The 20203-nt window shown below is 39.8% G+C and overlaps 1 protein-coding gene across 3 annotated transcripts; it reads left to right on the plus strand.

The window, feature by feature from the left end:
- The first annotated feature begins 3 nt into the window (after positions 1–3).
- PTP4A1 (protein tyrosine phosphatase type IVA, member 1) lies at positions 4–13047 on the plus strand. Of its 3 annotated transcripts, none has more exons than XM_027894706.1 (6): positions 4–279; positions 6964–7512; positions 8997–9089; positions 9434–9564; positions 10518–10592; positions 11427–13047. In XM_027894706.1, the coding sequence occupies exons 2-6, from the start codon at positions 7408–7410 to the stop codon at positions 11542–11544; spliced, it is 522 nt and encodes a 173-aa protein (XP_027750507.1). In that variant the 5' UTR covers positions 4–279; positions 6964–7407; the 3' UTR covers positions 11545–13047. The 3 variants fall into 3 exon arrangements, with proteins under 3 accessions (XP_027750507.1, XP_027750510.1, XP_027750508.1); XM_027894709.1 differs by having other exon boundaries at positions 77–279; positions 6967–7512; XM_027894707.1 differs by lacking the exon at positions 4–279 and adding an exon at positions 1541–1671.
- The last annotated feature ends 7156 nt before the right edge of the window (positions 13048–20203 follow it).

Below are 20203 nucleotides of genomic sequence, written 5' to 3' on the forward strand. Positions count from 1 at the left end.
CGAGGGGCGGGGCCGGGGCGCTCGTGGGGGAGGCGGCGCCGAGTGTCGCTCCTGGTGCAGCCGCGTCCGCCCCGCGCTGCCCGCAGAGCCGCCCGCCCGCCGCAGCCGCTGTATGGTCCTGCCCCGCGCCGCCGCCGCCGAACCCCCGCCGGCAGCTCCGCGGCCTCCAGCGCCTCCGCCTCCTCCCCCTCCTGGTTCTGCTCCTCCTGCCCCCGGCTGTGGCGCCCGCACCCCGGCTGTATGATCAGGCTACAGTCTTCAATGAGTAACCATATTCCTGTGAGTGTCGCCCGCCCGCGCCCCCCGGCCCCTCGCCCTGCTGGCCGCCCGTCCGTGCCCGGCTCCTCGCGCCTCTCCTCCTGCTCCTCCATGTTATCCCTTTGTTCTCTCGCCCAGCTGCCGGCGGCTTCTCGAAGCGCCGGGCTGCGGCTTCCCTCAGGCGGGCCGCTGGAGCACCGAGCCCGCCAGGCTGCGGCACGACTCGGCCTCTGCCGCCCCCGGCGCCCCTCTCCCTCCTCCGCCGGGAAAGGAGGAGACGGCGACCTCTCCGCGGCTCCCAGGCGGTCCGGCCGGGCACAAAGCCGCTTTGTGAACCTAGCTGCCGCCTGCCCCCCCCACGCCGGCCCGGCCTTCCCCCTGCCGGGGTCTGTGTCCGCCGGGCCGGGCCTCCCGCCGGGAAGGGCAGCGCCCCCGGGGCTCCACGCCCAGGACCCCGCGCCCATGGCCGTGCCAGGAGCCCCCTGCCGGGGGGAGGCCGAGCCGGGCGGCGGCTCCGGGGGACAAGATGGCTCCGCGTCGGGAGCCTGATCGAGGCGTGATGCGAACCCGTGACCGCCGCACCGGGACACGGCCCGGCCCGGCCCGGCCCGCGCGGCGCTGCCGCGGCCCGGACTCCGTCACCTCACCGGGGACAGAGGGACGGGCGGAGCGGGAGCCCGGCACCCCGCGGATGGGGGCGGCCGGGGCCCGACGCTGTCCGGGCAAGCCGGGGCTTGCCCACGGGCGGTTGGCGGCGCGGCCCGGTGCCAGGCTCGGCCGGCGCTCCCCCCCCGCCGCGGCCCCACGTGCACGGCCGGGGCGAAGGCGGCCCGGCGGCGGCTTTGTCTTCGCTGTGCTCGGGCTGGGAGGCAGCGCCGGCTGCGAGCGAGGACGTGAGTCCTTTCCAAAATGAGCTCTATGCAGTAGAGGTGGGGTATGCCCGAAATCGGGTGTGCAGCCTGTCTTGTTCGGCAGGAAAAGTCCGCAGAGGAGTGATTTAAGTACACGTTGATGTTTCCCTAGCAATCTGCCTCGAACCGTAGAAGCTGACGATTGCAGTCAAATACCTTAATTTTGTCCGAACCTGCTTTTAAGACCTTGCTATCTGGCTTTTCAAGGAAGGCATTTCCTTCTGAAGGTGGATCAGAGTTCAGCATTCGAAGATTTTTTTTTCCTCATATGCTGCCGTTTCTTTTTCTTTTTTTTTTTTTTTTACCACCCCTAGTAATCTCAGTGCCTGTGCTGCCTAACATCTGTGACCACAGAGCGCTGTGTGTATTTAAGCACAATCAATCAAATAACACATGGCTTTCTGGTGGTAGCATGCCTTGCAGAAGCAGGGAAGCAAGAAAGACAAAGAACTAACAAAATCAAGTAATCTACAGTAACAGAAGCGGGATTGTTTGCTCTGTGGTAGGCAGCTATGCACATGGCAAGTATTATGAGCTGACAGTTGTACAGTTCTTGTGGCATGAGGTTCCTGTGATTCTGGTCTTTCCTATTTTTGCTGGAGACAACTTTCCAATATGTCTACCTGCATCTGCTGAGTTTTTTGAAAGCAGTGACTCGAAAGTATGAACCCTGTCTCTTTGTAATCTCATAAAACTGCCAAATAAAGAAAGCTGAAGATTACACTTAAATGCCAGCTTATATGTGGCATCTAGTGATGGAACAGCAAAGGATTTTGAAGTTGTCTTTCAGGAACAGAGTTGTTTTGGGGGAAAATGTGGAAGAAACAGTATAGAAATTGCACAGCCATGAGAAGAAATATAAGAGAGAAAGAAAATGAGTGACAGATATAGCAGGAACCAAGGGAGAAGGATGTCATTGTCTTACTGAAACTAAATGTGTTAGTAAGGCAGCAAATAAATAGAATTTAGCCTTATCTAATAACTTCTGTCAAGTGAAACTTCTGTTTTCTGGCAGAATATGTGCCACATAAGAATGCTGGATCTATCCCAGTGTGTAGGCTTACTGTAAGCGATGACTTCTTTTAAACATTAACCTGAACACCCAGATAAGGGTATTACTGAACTGTAAACTAGCAGCAGATATTCACCTTCTTTAAAAAATTAAAGCCTGCTCTATTGGATCAATTGAAGAGATATTTCTATATTAAATGCAAGTCCATAACTCCTTACCACTTTCTTCTCAGTTGCAACTTCCTGTTTGGTATTAATGGGTTTATTAAACTCAGTGAAATACAGAAATAACCATCTTTGTGTGTATGTACTAAATTTGTCATGTTATTGCTTAAAACATAATGGAATAATATTTTAGTAGAATGATGGGATTTAAGTAGTTTGCTATTGAAGTGGCATTGTTAAGTCATTTAGACAAAGGGATGTAATGGGTTCTGTGATGTCTTATTTTTCCCAGCATCTGCCAAGGCTTCTTTGCATGTTGTTTCTGTGGTCCACACAGAAGAACTTTGAACCCAGTCACATGGCCTCAGTTTCATCATCTCTGGAAGTTGCATTGACTTGTTATACAGGAAGTTCTGAGATGATTTTTTTCTTCCCCCTTCACTGCATATTTGAACTACAAGAACATCCTTCCGGCAGAGAGCATGTCGCAACAAATTTATGATAAACCTTTGGATTCTCCCTTCCTGTCAGTGAGATCTGAGTGTGTCTTCTTAGGCAATGGGCTGCTGTGAGTGGCTAAAATGGACAGTGTTATCACTGTAGATATCACAGTACAGGCATTCGTGTGCCCAGTGGATAGGAGATGCATCTTGTCAACAGCACCTTATGAAGGTGTGCCTCTGTCTTGCCTTATGGCTTCAAAGTTTGTACCCCTTACCCTGCCACACTTCCCTGACTGCTGTGGCAGTCGCTATTTAAGCCTTGAGTAGTAAGAGGAAGTCAGGGGTATCTGTCATTCAGTAACTTTTTGTTGGGTAGTAAGTTAGAACAACGAACTTCCTTGCAGGTGTTCTCAAATTGTCATGAAATGTAACTTATTTAGGTCTCTAGTTCTGATCCTATGGTTTCAGTAGGTGAGTGTGTCAGGTCTTGACTTCAGAGGATGGAAGACCACATAGTTCGTTCTGTTCATAAATGTTTTATGAGCAGGTGGATTGAGCAACTGTGAATCATCTTGCTCATCTTCTGAAGTAAAGTGTTATGTAACTGCATAAACAAGTGCTTTTGTTTGCACGCTTTTCAAGGTGCCACCAAGTTTTGAATAAGGATGTCAACAGCATGGGATAACCTTACACCTCTCTGCTTTTCCCATATCAGTAATGATTTAGTAGATTACTTTCATAAGCCATTTTTGTCAGACACAAGTGATTGTTTCAAACCATGAATTTACATACATGTGAATCTGTTTGTCAGTGAAGAAGATACTTTAGCTTTCTGTCTCAAGGGCATGAATTAAAGCCTTTCTTTTCAAGATGTCTTCCTTGAATAGACTATTCTCTAACTTTTCCTAGCATGAATTACAGTAGGTGGTACAAGCATAAGTAACACAATTTATATATAATATATATGTTATTTATATATATATAATTATATATTAGATATATATAATGGTCAGGTTGCCATCTCTTAGTATGTGGCCCTGGCATATTAACCTTAGTTTTGTTTTCTAAGTTTATTTTGATGGCTCTAACAGTCTAAATGTTATTTGGCTTTCTGTCATGATGGAAGCTGAACCTTGTTTCCAAAATTTTTTCAGTGTTCATTTTCCTCAAGGAAAACTTATATGTAAATTGAAAAGAATATGCTGGAGCACCCAGCTTAATGGTAAAAGCGATGAGTTGCTTTTGCTCTGTTAAAGAACCTTCTGTATACAACACTTTGCAATTTGAGTTTCTCTTAGGCAACTTCATCCTTACCTGCCAAAACTGTATGAGACAATATAGTAATTTTAAAGCCCTGTTTCCAAGCCTCTTGAAAGTTCCTGACATCATTTGAGTTCCCTCAAAGCCTGAGATTGTGTTAGTTACTGCAACACTATTTTTATAGCTGACTTCTCATCTTCCAGATCTTTTTACTGAAGGTGGATGAAGCCTTGTACTGTGACTTCATGCCATAACACAAACAGCATGCCCATGTACTACTTGTCTTTAATTTTCATTTGACTCCCAGAACAGAACTAAACTAGACTGGCAGAGCTGTCCTAGAGTACAGTGTGTTGCTGTCTAAAGGAGTTGATCTGCATGTGAAGCTTTCCTGCTAGCATTGGTGAGAAGTGATGGCATTCACATCAAAGAAAAATGTGAGCTTTGCTCCTTTATAATAAGGCAGCAGCAGTTGCCAAGGCAAACAGTGAGGCTTAAATACATGCTTGGTTAGGTCCTTAGCTTTGTGAATTATTAAGGTACTGATGTGTATAATGCTAAGTCAGTAATTAACAAAATTAATTCCTTCGTAAGGGTTAATAACACATAGAACTCAAATGTAACATTGCATAATCTGCTTACTTCAACTTTATATAAGAATTTGAACTGTGCACCCAGTTTCTAGATGTGATGTTAAAATAAATGATTTTTTACTTAACTAATACTTTACTGCCTGCCCTTTTCCTTATCCCCATGATGAGTTTGTCTGGTATCTTGAGTACTCCTAGCTGTATGCTAAGGGCAGCCTACCTAGCAGACTGGATGAATTCTGATTACTTGTTTCTTCCTACCTGTCCTGGTATGGACACATGTTCACTGCATCCTGTGTTCTGCACTCTGTGTTCTTTTTTCCCCCACTCTGTGTCCTCAAGCTCACTGCCATGCATTTCTGTTTCCGACAGCCTCCACTCCCTCATCCTCTATCAGGGAAAAGGACTGTCTGTGATTCTTCTTAGCAATCTTAAGAAGAGATAAACATGAGATCTGCCAGTGCATGCAAAAACTAGCACAAGACCTTGTGCAGCTGTATCTGCTTAAAGCTGTCCTGTCCCTTTTTGCTGTTCTGCTTCTTAAACTAATTGAAAGCGACTTTAAATAAGTTATCTTCGGTTCTTTTTTTTTCAGTTGCTATTTTAGCTGTTTCCTAGGTCTGGTCCTAGGAGGCTTTTAAAAGCACACCTGCCACCTTCTGCTAGGATGTGGCTGGTGAGTCAGATGATGATTCTTGGAGTTCTTCCGAGTTGAATTCTCCTGGTTTCTGTTACTCTGGTGGCCTTTGATTTCAGAGGATCCTTCTTACTCCTTTTTCATGCCTATTATATTTAGAGTTTTTGCTGTCTCCCAAGTTGTCAAAAATAAAAACTGAAATAAGTTTTTTGCAACTGGCAAACTTAATTCTACAGTCTTTACTACCAGCTAATGGTAGTATCTCTGGAGTGGCAGTAAAATGCATGTGAAATAGTTATCTTAGATTCCTTCTGTTAACTTAATTCTCGTATTTTTTAGCAGATTGAGGGGGGTTGTGTGGGTTTTTCGTTTGTTTTATTTGTTTGTTTTTTACAAGTCATGCCTGTCATTAACACCTTAAAACTCGTACCAGGAAGCCGTCTGAAAATGAAAATGAGTTGCCTGACCCAACATAAATAACTTTTTTCTGCTAAATATTTGTGGGATCAGTTATGTTTCTCTCTAGTGCCTAAGTATATTTGGTGGGCACGTGGTTCATCTTGTTCCTCTCTTCTGGGAAACAGAACTCCTCTTGTCTTCCCTTCTGTTCCCTGGGCAGGCATCATCATCATCATTGGTACTGTGGCTGGGTACAAAACTAACTCCTCTGCTGGAAGGGTTCCACAGTGCATCAGCATCTGCAAATGAATACCCAACTTGGAGCAGTTAATTTGCTATCTTAATTCCTGGTTGTGTCTTAACAGTAATTATATATATAAATTTAACCATAGCTAAACAGCATACCACTGGACAGGAATAACCTGTTCAATAAACTTGCTTATGTATGGTTTTAGCTAGACTATTACTGCTGTCTTGGTATATTAATAAAGTCCTGGTGTGAAAAGACACTTAAAAGAATATGAAGGTTGCCATGGGTCCTCAGCCTTTAGTATGTGAAATGTTCCTTAGTTAGAAATCTGTGTGTCTTGCAAGTCTCAAAGTGTTTGAAAGCTCACATTTTTTTGTTAGGCCACAAAGACTACATTTGCTTTCGTGCCCTCCTATTTAAGTCAGGTGTATTTGTATGCTTCTTTTTCCCTACTGCCTGTTCTGTATGTGAATTAGCGATACTTAAATGCTAAGTAAGATTTTAGCCATTAAGACAAGTGCTTCTACTTTTAAGTAGAGACAGATAGTTTTGTTAAAATACTAAAAATTGTCCACTGCTGAGCTTGAATATTCAAGGAATCCCATCCTTCCTTTCCTGGGACTACATAAGGTCACTGTAACTTTAGTAGATGTTTCAATGTCTCTCAATTCGGAATGGAAAAGGCAGTTGTATGGGTATCCTGGAAAAACTACGCTTAATATATAAATACTGGGGTTCTTAAAACTTCTTGCTGTATTTAGCGCATCTGAATTGGTGTTTTAAAACATTTCAGCATTTGGTGTTGAAATAAACCTATATGGAAACTTTGCATTAAGTAAATGTATTTATTTTCAAGTAATCCTTGCTAAGAAAGGTGACAGGATTCTTACACAAACCTAATGCTTGGAATAAAAAATAAACTCCATGAAACTGCTTAGTTGCTGTGTTTTTATTTTTTCATTTTATAATGCTTGATGTCTTAAAAATAATCTTGTTTCACCTGTCCTCATTATGCTTTTTTTTCCCTCTCTCTTTACAGCAGTTCTGTGGTGTTCTTGGTCACACATTTATGGAGTTTCTGAAGGGCAGTGGAGACTACTGCCAGGCACAGCACGACCTCTATGCAGACAAGTGAACTGTAGAAATTCATTACTACTCCACCAAGAAGCCCCCCTAAGAGTGGTTGACCAGGATAAGAAGTGTTGAATTGAAATTGGCAGAGCATTTAACAACAGAATTCAGACCTGGATGGGGTAAACCTCAGTGCACTGCCTTTCTTTTGCCTCAGTATTACTGGATTGAAGAATTGCTGCTTCTTGTTAGGAGGTTCATTTCATTTCCCATTGCTCCAACTTCATACTTCCAAGCACTGAGAATTTCACGTGGAGTATAGTGAAGTAGACTTCAGTTTCTCTACATCACTTTTGTATTAGAATTTTTTTTAATCCTTCCATAATCTTGTTGCATGTTTAACTAAATCAATATGGCCCGAATGAACCGCCCAGCTCCTGTGGAAATCACCTACAAGAACATGAGATTCCTGATCACACACAATCCAACCAATGCAACCTTAAACAAATTTATAGAGGTAAGACCAGGACACAGTTCTTACCAATGTATTTTTTTAAATGCTTGAGCAGCATGCTGTATTTACAGTTTCCTTCTTTACTAGTTGATAACTTCTGTGAAGACCATATGAGGAGGTACTGAAACTGTTTGTATATTGACATTTTTCAAAGACAAATCTTTTCAGATATACTTTGGCCTTCACAAATGTAATTCTGAGAGTGAAGCCAAGTAATAGTTATACTGTAATGGTACATTAAGTACATTGTTTAGGTCTGAAAATGGGAATTATTTGGCAGAGTTATGTGTAGAACAATACAAATATCTGCTAGTGATAGGAACTTGAATTCAGATTGGGCTAAAGTGGTGTAACATTTCCTTGCACTTACTGCATAGTGATTAAAAAGATAATAATTCACTATATGTTGTGGATAAGAACTTTAGGAACAAATAACAGGCTTGCAATATGTTTTCACTGCCTAGCTTCCTCCAGTGTTAGCAGATTATGGTTTTAATGTAGTTTAAGAGGATCCTCTGTGTCATAGTGTCTACTTGAGTGAAATTTGTGGCAGTAGGCTTACTCAGCATCCAGAGCTGCTGAAGCTACTTTAGGTGTTTTGGTACATGCTGAAATTGTTTACTGACTAAAGCCAGGTAGCTTGGCCTATCTTGCTAATACTGCTGGTATAAAATTTGTCATCTAAAGCTTGTATCCAGTGTGCTGGAACTATCAAGTGTACTGGTGTATAAAGTGTATGCTAGTTCCTGCAAAGTTACTTCCTGGTGAGATCTGAGTTTGCAAAGTCTCTCATTAGCGAGATTTTAGGTGTATTATGGCTCAATTCTGCATTTGGTGTGATGTAATTTACAGGAAACACAGTAGGGTAACATTTGCTTGACTTTATACCCTCACAAGTAGGTAAAGTATGCTTAGGCTATGCTTCAGTCAGTTCAGTTCAGATGATGTGAATGATGGGGTGTTGCATGAATAATGAAGAGTGAGTGCTTTTTTGGTAACAACAAAATGGAAAGCTAAATTTTGTTATTCTCTAGTTATGACAACTCATACTTCTTAACAGTAAGTGGTCTTACAGACCTGATGTTTTAAGCAGAGAGAGAGAAAGGGAAGATTTAAACCTTGCTCAGAGTGCTTTACTGAAGTATGTAGCTTTGCAAACCAGGATTCTTCCTGTTCCTTTAAAAGGAATGATCTTTTGGAGATGGACTACTTGATTAATTAATATTTAGCTGGATCTGATTTTAGATCATAACAAAACCTAATCTGCAGATAAGACTATGTTTGCAACAGAGCTTAAAGGTATCTGGCATTAGCACACAGATTTTTAGTTATTTCAGCTTTCTATGTTCTTCACAGAGTGGCAAGCATTTGTACAAGGTTACTTACTGAGAATTTTTGAATGACTTACTGAGTAAAATTACTGAGAAAATTAAATAGTCAAGTGAAGCTAGTTTACTTTAACAGCAACTTTTTTTTTCACTCCCTAGGAACTTAAGAAATATGGTGTTACCACAGTGGTAAGAGTGTGTGAAGCTACTTATGACACTGCTCCGGTGGAAAAAGAAGGCATTCAGGTTTTGGTAAGTAGTGTAAAAGCAGAGTTTAAAACCAACTCATGCCCCACCCCACCCCTTCCTCAAAAAAACTATATTCCAGCAGCTGATGGAGGAAAAAGCTGGGCAGTCATTCTTTCTTGTCAGGGAAAAAGTTTCAGTTTTGAGCAAAATCATATGCTCAGCGAAAACTGATTGAAAGTAATGTATTCCTAATATTGCTATAGTTATACTGCCAGAAAACTGTAAGTTTGAGTGGTTTCCTTAACTGTCAGCATTTTGTCCATTGTCCCCTCCTTTTTTTTGCCTGTGCACAGATCTTGCAAGCAAAAAGAGTTCCATCTTGGTGTATTTGTCATTCTCTGTTCTAGGATTGGCCCTTTGATGACGGTGCTCCACCATCCAATCAGATTGTTGATGATTGGCTAAACCTCCTTAAAGTTAAATTTCGTGAAGAACCTGGTTGTTGTATTGCTGTACACTGCGTTGCTGGTCTTGGAAGGTGAGTGAAGCTTTAAAGATCTATGGAATTCCTGGTCAGACTTGTTGAGATCTAGTACAGAAATTTGAGGCAAATGTAAATAGTAACATATCCAGCATTGGAATGACCTCATGCTTGAAAGTAGTGAAGCTGGCAGGAAACTGTTGTATGTATCTGTTAAGGCCTTTTGGTCAGCAGATGATGGTACAATCACAGCTCTCACAAAACCTACTGAGTTAAGTAAACAAGTATATTCTTGTACCAAGCATACTAATAAGTGTCCCATTGGTATTTCTGGTTTGCTATGTCTTCTTTTTTTTTCTAATGCATTTGTTTTTAGTGACTTGCCTCCTTTCTCTTCATCTCCGTTGCAGTATTATTGTCAGTCTCCTTGTACTACGGGTATTGTAACCATTACCCACAAACAAATGGCTGGTTCTGGCACATCAAGACCAGCTTTTATCCACCACCTATCTGAGGGATGAAAAGTGTTCTCCAAAGTCTCAAAGCTCTGTTTTTCTCACGTCTAAGTGACCTCAAAATTTTTAGTGATAATGCTAAATATTCTCCTCTTAGCCCCTCTGTCTGCTGCCACTGTCTTAAATACAGTTCCAACAGTTGTGACAACGTAGTGGTGTTTCTGTTATTGTTCTAGACTACCCGGGAACTGGATCCATTCTAAAAGCAGTTTCCATATTATAGCTGTGGATTTCAGTATATCCAATCTAAAATGGAAATTTCTGATATTGCTGTCCATAAGCCTGGCTTATCCACTGCATTATGGCTTCACATGTACAAAGTTGACTGTAGTGATGAATGTTACCTAAACCAAAGTCGTCTTCTGCTGCTTAGAGTGCTAACTGTTGGGTTTTTCTCAAGATTGGGCAGCTAATTAGAAGAGAGAAGTGGGTAAAGGTTTTTCTGAGTATGCATTGACAAAAGCTAAACTGAATATAATTTTTTTTTTGAACCAGAGCTCCAGTCTTAGTTGCTCTTGCACTGATAGAATGTGGAATGAAGTATGAAGATGCAGTGCAGTTCATAAGACAGTAAGTATGAAGCTAATATGTAGCTGCTTCCAAGATTTATCACATTGATACATCCTTGGGCACTAAAGGAAGTTTAACGTATGAGAGGCAGAATACCTTTAGAATTTAAGTTCTGTCTTCTAGCTAAAAGTAATACTCACTTACATTGGTGGATCCTTTCTTCTGTATTAGACCAAAGTGTGCTAAAATGTTCTTCCTGGTCTTTTCTGGCGGTCTACTGAAAACAGATATTTCCTTGGATGTTTTAAATAAGTGCAAGTTGGATGAGAAGAATTTTAGTTGCAGTGTCTTAATTTTCAGGTTTTAACTATGTTTAAAAGAAGCTGCAGCTATTATAAACAACACCATAATAGTTCTTGCATAATTGCCAAGTCTTTGAAGAATTAAATTCAGCTTGTACTGGTTGTATATAAAATGAGGAACAGGAAGACTGGTACATATTCCAAACAGTCAATCATCATGTACCTTTTTTTCCAGGTACTTAATGGTTTGAGAAAACAAAGTTCAGTTTCTGTTCAGCTTCTTATTATGGGGACTTATAATATTTATGTACTTCCTTAATACTGTAAGATTTCTGGATTTTGTACATCAGAGGTAGAACACTGTCTAAAATGCTATGACTCTTTTGAGCATGTGGTCCAGTGAGGTATTTGTGAAAGGAAGCTACCACCCTCTTTCCTGGCACTGAACTTTCAATTATCCCTATTTTGGTTACAGCCTTGACTTAAAGGTGGCTTTTTTAAGTGACCTAAAAATATTTTTCTCTAGTTGGTGCTGTTGTTTCACTGGGCAGGAGATTGATGTTCTGTTTAAAATATGTTTTCCTCCATCTAGGAAGAGACGTGGAGCTTTCAACAGCAAGCAACTTCTGTACTTGGAGAAATACCGCCCCAAGATGCGTCTGCGTTTTAAAGACTCCAATGGTCACCGAAATAATTGTTGTATTCAGTAAAGCTCAACAGCCTATAGTACTTCTTTGGGAATAAAGGATGGAAACTAGAATTAAGCAGACTGCATGCCAAAGACATCAGTCTGGTATATTTTAGTAGTAAAGGAAGCTTCCTTAGGAGTATTTAATAGGCTAAAGGCTAAGTAGAAATGCAACTTCTATGTTTAGGTAAATATCCATCTGTTTGGAGACCCAGTAAATGTTTTTGCTGTACCCTGTTTCTGATCTGTCTCCTTGTTCATTGATTATCAGATCAAATATCCTTTAATCATGCCATTGAGTCTTACCCACCTAGTTTCAACTACTAAAAATTGGGGTACTAAAATAAATCAATCTGTAGAGAGATTAGGTGCCAAAACACCCAGCATATCAGCTATATGTTTCTCCTTAAAATGAGCATAGTTCTGATGATGTGAGAACTACCAGCTTATCTGGACCTTACTATCTTTTTTTCTACAGTCATTTCAATATTGAAGAATATGGCCTCTAAAGTAGTCTTGCCTGCTCACTGTATGTTTTGTCTCTCACAATCGCACTAGAATTATCAGGATTTGCACAGTCTGTTTTTTTAATACTATTAATTACAGCAACTTTTTACCCTTGCATCTGTACCTTTCTGCTACCTGCAGATCTCTCCATTTTACAAGTCATTACTCTCTGGTTATTCATGTAGAAGATCTTTTAAATTGTACAGAAGCACACAAGTCTTTAATGTCTCCAGACAAAAAGCCTTACAGTAAAATTATTGTTGGCACTTCATGTGCAACTTAACAGAGGGCCTGAAAAGGTTGGGAGGGGCTATTTAATATTTCTAGTAAAATGTTGCCTTTGTCTTGTGCAGGAAGTATAGAATATGCCCTTTACTTTAGTAAATATTTTTTTAAAATGTAGAAATGCTTTGTTATTGTAGCTAAAAATTCTTAATCAGAAAATTTCTGAAAAATCTTGTAGTTTTCTTTTACTGTACCTATTGAGAGTTGTTTACCAACTATTGCTTTGTTGAAAGTGTGATTTTTTTTTCTTTTTTTTCTTCTTTTCGTTTTTCCTCCTTGAGTTTCTGCTATGACTTGGGCAGACCTCTGTAATATTTTGTATGCCTTTCAAGCTGCGTAACTTAATATTTGGATACTTGATAATTTGTTTTATTATGTAATTGGTAAAATGGTGATGTGTATTAATGTTAGTTCAACCATATATTTATACTGTCTTGGGAATGTGTGGTTATAGTTCTGTGGGAGAAATACTTTTGCCAGTGTTCACCAGCTTGTAAAATCTAGTGCGAGAGCTTAAAACATCTAAATAAATACTGAAATGCACTTAAAAGTTTGCTGAAATGCTCATCACTTTCACTTATTTTTGTATAATTTGTCAGCAATCTTGAGGTGCCTAAATTCAGAATCTAGTCAGGCATCTGTTTTTTTTTTTTTTTTTCTTTTTAATCTGGGCTTGAATGTCCCCTTTGTTGTAATGTTTGCTATTTGTTTTACTCATCAATAAATGTGGACAGAAGTTAACGATAGAAAATACAGTATTTCTTTATGTAGCTTACTTGTTACTTGCCTTACTAAAATAGGTTACTTCCTTAGTGTTCTTGAAGATGTTTTTGCAGCAAAGGCAGAATAGTGTATGCATCAGTAAAACTTTGTTTAAAGGGTATTTTGTTTAATGGAAGAAATCAGATCTTTTCTTTTGGAATGACATCCAAAGACATCAATGTTTCTATTGTCAAGATGGACTAGATAATAGGAACAAGGGCAAAAAAAAAAATCTACAAAAATTCTGTAACTCAGCAGTACAGCAGGCTGATGTAAATACTGGTTTAATACAGATTGGTATCCAAATCAAGTTAAAAATAATGATTTGGCCAGTTATGAAACTAGGAGGAATCTGTAAAACAACTACCAGTAAAATGCCTCAGATATTTTACTTGCTTAAAATTATTAATGCAATTTCTGTACATAGATCAGATTTTGCTGTCTCTACAGAATTCACATGGATAAGAAGGCTTGTGTTTAGATTAAGAGCTCTTAACCAACCTCCTATCACTAACATGTTCTTTGGAACTCTAAACTTGAGGCTAGGCTTGACTTTAGTTGATTTCAGAAAACAGGTTTCTGAAGAGGAAAATCTGCATAATGAATGTCTGTTTAAAGCAAAAATCAAGTCAACTTCTGAACTGTTTCCATGTTTGGTCATGACTCTCTAAGGAACAGAAAATGTCTCTTCCTCTTTTAACCATTCCAGTAGGTTTTAAGGACTAAAATGTTAACACTCGAAATGTGAAGATAAGGTAGCAGATGGAAATACATAAAGCAAGCTAAAATCTATGTAATATATATGAATTTACAAATTCAAGGAAGAAAAGAACTACTGTGTCCTTAAGGCAAAAACCAGGCATGGAAAACAGGCTCTAATGTCACATCTAATTTTGGATGTGTAGAATGACTGTATAACTGCTTTGTCTCCTCAAGAGGTATGTTGTAGCAGTACCTAATCATATGGTAGCAACATTCTTGTCACCTGCTAGACTGTTTTGTGCTGTGGACTTAATGGCTTGTGTAATCTGGTTTGTAAATAGTGGTTGTATTTACAGAATTCCTTAGCATGTAGGAGAAATACTTGTGGGAAATGGGGTAAGAGGGAGAGTATGATCTTGCAATAACTGCAGCAAAAAACTGATGCGTTCTCTATATTGTTCTGTCATGTAGTCCCTAAATAATGCTGAGGAAAGACAGTCAAACGAGGTACTGTTAACTGGTTATTCAAAAGCAAGTAAAAATTAAATGTGATTTTCTTGAATCTGATTCTCAGAAGTGCTGAACAGTCAGTTTCAACTTAAGTCTATAAATACTTAAATATATATGAAATTTTGTAGAACTACACGTTTCTGAACAGTCCTGAACCGTTTCAGACTGAGTACTCAAAAGCAGTTAATAGTTCTGATTGTTAATCTCCCTGGTCTTCAGTTCTCCTTGCATCAAAATCCATTCCAGTCCTCACATAAGTGGGGCTGTTGAGGAGATAAGCAGTCATTTCTGAAGTAGACTCATCTGCATTACTGCAGAAGGAACAGTGAGAAAATGTATAATTCTATATTGAGGATGAATTCTGGCTTAGACTTAAGATCTTTGGCCTTAAGAAAAGTAGTAAAGCACTGTTCATTCATGTTAGCATTGTTTATCCTTACAAGTGAGATGGGGTAAAAAATCTTGTGTAATTAAATAAATGTATTTGAGAGGACAGACTGAGGGTTCATAGATGACCTTACCTTTATCATTTTAAAACTTCTGAGTACTTGACTGCAGCACTAATTATGCTGGTTTTTTTTTTTTTTTTTTTTTTTTTTTTTTTTTTGTTTTTGTTTTGGTTTTTTTTAATATGTGCAACATGATTGAAATAGTTACTGGGAGATAGTATTCAAAACAGTATTTTAGACTTGATGGGATTTTCCTGTATCATTAAGCATATCTCAGCATAGGGAAAATTGTCAAACTAGAGATAATAGTAATCTACTTGAAACATTATTTTTTTGCATGTATTTGTGCAATCCCACTGTAACAAAAAAAATAGTTACACTTCACAAACCGAATTCAGATCTCAAAATCAGGCTGTGTTGGGTTCTATTAATAGCTGGGATGGACTTACCTAAACAAATACAGATTTTTACGTATGAGTAGAGGCTTCCCAGTGAAAGGAGTTTTAGACTTCTCAGGCATATGTCTCGGATCTTATATGCAAAGGGAGATCCCAAAATTGGTTACATGAAAAGCTCTCTAAAGGTGAGAGCATAGTCAGTAAAGGGAGCATGGACAGCAAATTCCGTTCACAGTGTTGGTATCTACAGGTAGATAAAGTCTCAGCTTTTTTGTGCAATAGTTCAAAATACCAGGCAAAGTATTTCTCTTAATGTACCCTGCTCTTAATGTTTAGAAACATTGACAACTGTAACCTGATTTTTTTTTTATATGGATTTATGTTACAGGTAGCCACAGGAAGTCTTATTAGGCATTATTTTCCTCTTGATGATCACCTGCATGAATGCTGTTAATTTTGATGCATATTGTTCTAGTGCATTGATAATTAATAACAACACAAGTTCCTTATCGATGGAAAGCCTCTTTGTGAAGTAATAGTGGTTAAACAGTGGTCTGACAAGAAACGATAAGGACAGTGCCAGGAGATCAAGTTGCCTGCTTCAATTTCTGATTCAAATGAGAACTCTTAAAGTGTACCTGAAGAAAACCAGATACTGCAGTGTTTAGATACATAAGAATCCTCAAGGCAGAAATACTCAAATCCTTTGAGTGGGTATAACTCAAATAGTAGAAGACATACAGTCTCAACCACTACATGTAACCTGTGTCAGTGTAACAAAACCTAAATGAATGGAAAGGGTATTTTTAGTGGACTGGAGGCTTAATTCCACTTCATTGGTGGAATAACAGCAGTAACAAATCTGTACCCTTCATATAAATTTGCACATGAAGATACTTTATGATCAATTTTCACTGATGCTTGTTCTGAAGAAGACAGAACTTGAATTACATTTGGGCTTTGGAGGAGAAAGAATTGAAGGTGATTAACTCTTCTTCCCAATCCATAGGAACATAGTTAAGATACTGATCTGAACAGGACAGTGCCACTTCAGCGCTGTCATGCACTTCACTGGTACTGGTAGGGAACTACATGCATCTTAGTTTGCCTTCTTCCATTCCCCAGTAAATCTGTGTCATTAGGTAGGGCTTGCAAACCCTGAATTTGCCTTTCAAATTTCAATTCAAAACAGAGTAATTTAGACATTCATTATGAGGTGATGTAGTCCAACCCCATGCTCAGTGCAGGGATAACTTCACAATTAGATCGGGTTACTTAGCAGCCTATATAGTCAAGTTTTGAATATCTTCAAGGATGGAGATAACAGCTCCTTCCCAATCTCTGCCCTGCAGGTGACTACTCTTCCTTTGGGAGCTAGTTACAATTTTCCTGGATGCAATTTCCCTGGTTTTCACATTTTTTCACTATGTACTCCAAGAGAGCCTGTCTCTTCCTCTTTATATCCACCTGCTAGGTAGCTGAGACAGCAGGAAATTTCCCTCCTCAGCCTCATCTAAAGGGTGAAGAAGCACAGTTTGCTATAAGCTCCGAGCCTGTAATAATCTTGGTGACCCTCCACCAGGATCCATTCCAGTTTGTCAATACTTTCATGTACTAGAGAATTTAAATTGGACACAGTACTCCAGATGTGGTCTGCAATCACTTCCCTTGACCTAGTTGCTTGCTCCCTTTCTCATGCATCTTTCTGTTCATTTTGTCCACCAGGTCCTATCTGTAAAGCCTCTTTCTTACCAGTTGAGCCCCAGCCTGTACCAATGCATGGGCTATTACATCCCAAATGCAGGATTTAACAACATAAATTACATCTGTTGCTCTCCCTTCATTCCCTGAAGCCATTATCTCGTGACATCAGGTTGGTCAGGCATAGCTTGACCTTGCTAAATCCAAATTGGCTTACACACAGTCCCTTCTTTTTCAAGCGCTTCTAGGCTTCCAGAAGGATTTGCTCCATAACCTTCCCGGGAAAGGAAGTGAGGCTGATGGGTCTGTATTTCCCTGGATACTCTTCCTTGTGTTTCTTGAAGGTGTGCAGGTCTCTCCTGTCATCTCCTCTTTTCTATTCTACTTGAGTACCGTGGCAACATCAGAGGCACGCACAGGGGCATAGTTTTTGTGTCTGTTGTAGCTAAGGCTGGGATTGAACCATGCAATTGCAGTTGTCTCTCTCCATACCCAGCCTCTCTCCCTGAGAGATGTGGGAGCAGAGCACTGCCTCTGTCAGCAGGACACCAAGGCTGAGATCGGACGTACTGCAGAGCTGAGTGGTGCACAGCTGGGTCACTGTGAGTGCTCCCACATGTTAGTGATGCATAGCTGTGGACATTCCCCCTCATTCAGCCTGCAAACACAGTATTGTATAGCTGGAGGTTTGCCAGTTCAGTACCTCTGCATAAGAACACAGAAAAAAGGAGAAGGGCGGCTTTGGGCCTGTGACAATAAGAAATTCTTAGCGGAAAAAAATAGGTGGAAAAAATGAGGAATGGATTTCCCAGGGGTTTTTGTGCCACACTAAGATTGCTAGTTAAAATGGAGGAGGAGACTTAGTAGAATAGTTTTAAGGTAGAAAAAATGGGAGACAATCACATATAATAGCAGAAGGCTGGAAACAGAGGAGGAAGGAAATTTCTCAACAACTGATTTGGGAACTGCACTTTTGTGTATCTGATTGCAATAAATATATAATAGTATACATAAACCCTCATCATAGAGATAACCATTTAATTGCGCTTTAATAAAACCTACAATATGATAAAGAATTATGCTGAGGAAGATCAGAATGGCATGGGTAGTCCTTGCTACATTTGTCCAAGACAGATGAATTCAAACTAAAGCATGTAGTGCTTAATAAGATTTCTTCTCCAGCAGCCTGGAGGGCCATTCACAATATCAGATTCTAACTTTTAATCTTTTGTGGTCTGTAATTTGATTTTTGCTTTTCAGAATGATGCATATACTTCATTCCTAAATTATTTTATTGCATTTTTCCTTAGTCTTTTTTTACATTTTTCTTTACTTAGAATCATGTGATTAATAAGCAATTTGCATATTTCTGTACAGTGGTCACCTGAAGGTCTCTTGGGTCCGTGCTCTGACATTCAACAGAATAGCCCCACAAGCCAGCAATCCCATCAAAAAGGCACACTGCCAGTCTCTATGTCTCTGCCTGCTACATGATGTAGTATCACACTTTTTGGCACAAAGAACACTTAAAGACAACTCGTAATTGTGGAGGGATGAATGAAGAACCTGTGTGCAAAGGAAATACAATGCTCAACCTTACTGGAAAAGCAGAGAGGAAATCTCACAAGTCAGAAACCAGCCTCACAGAAAACTTGTACAGATTTTTAATGCAAGATGTATCATATACATGCTTCAATGTATATGAATAACACTATAGACTTTAACTGAAGAAGAGTAGGTTTCGGTCACACATTAGGAAGACATTCTTTACTGTGAGGGTGGTGAGACTGGAAAAGGTTGCCCAGAGAAGCTGTGGATGCCCCATCCCTGGCAGTGTTAAAGGCCAAGTTGATGGAGCTCTGAGAAATCTGGTCTGGTGGGATCCCCGTCCATGGCAGGGGGACTGGAACTCAGTGATCTTTAAGGTCCCTTCCAACCCAAACCATCCTTATTCTATGACTCTATGATATATAGAAAATTACATGAATAATGTTGCCTTAGAATAATAATTGATGGTCTCTCAGATATCTCCTTATAAATATACAAGAAAAAAAAAAAAGGCCATGGTGAATATCAAATAAGAACTCATTAATAATAAAATTAGGTTTCACTATGATTTACTACCATATGATTGCCTCCACAGAAGATAAAAATTAAGGTAAATAGTACTGGAAAGAAATCTCAAGTATTCAGAGAATTAGTAACTCTAGCAGCAGTTCCATAGTCAAGTGCCCAAGCTAGTTTGACAGGTAAGTCTCAAAGGCCTGTTTTATGCTGGCTATCGAAGTTTGTTTTCCTCCAGTGCTCCAAAACTTCATTCAAGGATTTTTTTTTCCTGTTTTACACCAATCTCTGCAAATAACTGGAACTCCTCTTGTTTCTGGGATAAAATATCTTTTTTTCAGTCTCAAATATCTGTATTCTATTGGATAATTCTTAATAGCCTGTAGCTTCTGCACCTTTCATCTCTCTACTAAAATCTACTCTTAGTCATAAAATCAATGGCTAAATGCCCTTTGTCTTCAGAACCTCACCTTTGTTCACCAAGCTGCATTGTTAATTTTAAAAGCCACAGTCCCTTTCACCTGTGGAACTGCATGTTTTTCTGCTACTTTCTAGATTAGGACATGCAACTGCTGTTTGATCCAACAACTGACAGCTGATAATGACTCTTTATGGAGGGAAAGAGAATGATCTTGTCTTAAAATTGGTGGAAACTGGGTAAAGGGGAATATGTTCCAGTTCCTGTACTAACTAATGCAAGGAGGGTGGGCAATGAAAGGAAAAATAGTGTCAAGACCAGCTATTCTTAATCAAAAGATGTGGATTTGCACTATGGGACTCAAAAAATTTAGATTATTGGATGTTACTGTTCTGCATTTGAAAAAGTCAAAGAATTCTTATTACAATAAGTAATTTATTTCAGAAGTCTAACTCTGCTTTGTACGACATTCTAAGAAGTTATGCAATTTACAAAATAAATGCAGCACCTGGGTTTTAAAATAATTTAAATCAATTATATTGAGAAAATACACACAGACATACCCAGACAATAGAATGATGTTCCTGTGATATGTTGTTTGAACAGTTATTGACCTACTGCAATAACATAGCTTTTGACAGTAGCAACTACTGCCCTGCAGCAGGGGAGAAAACTGTTTGTCCATCACCATACTTAATACATTCTTCAATACATTCTTTATCCAGTTAAGCATATGAAGCAATCTAACTCCTTTCCACTCGTTGACAATTGGAGAACTAGTATTTATTTATTTATTTATTTATGACCAGTAATGGCCAGTCTCTTCACGAATGAAGAACCGGGGAAGGTCTTTACACTTTCCAGCCTGCGCATTGGATTTTTTAG

This window comes from Empidonax traillii, unplaced genomic scaffold (genome assembly GCF_003031625.1).
Source record: "Empidonax traillii isolate 1590-97213 ecotype Southwest subspecies unplaced genomic scaffold, ASM303162v1 scaffold439:size492302, whole genome shotgun sequence".
NCBI classification, from domain to species: domain Eukaryota; kingdom Metazoa; phylum Chordata; class Aves; order Passeriformes; family Tyrannidae; genus Empidonax; species Empidonax traillii.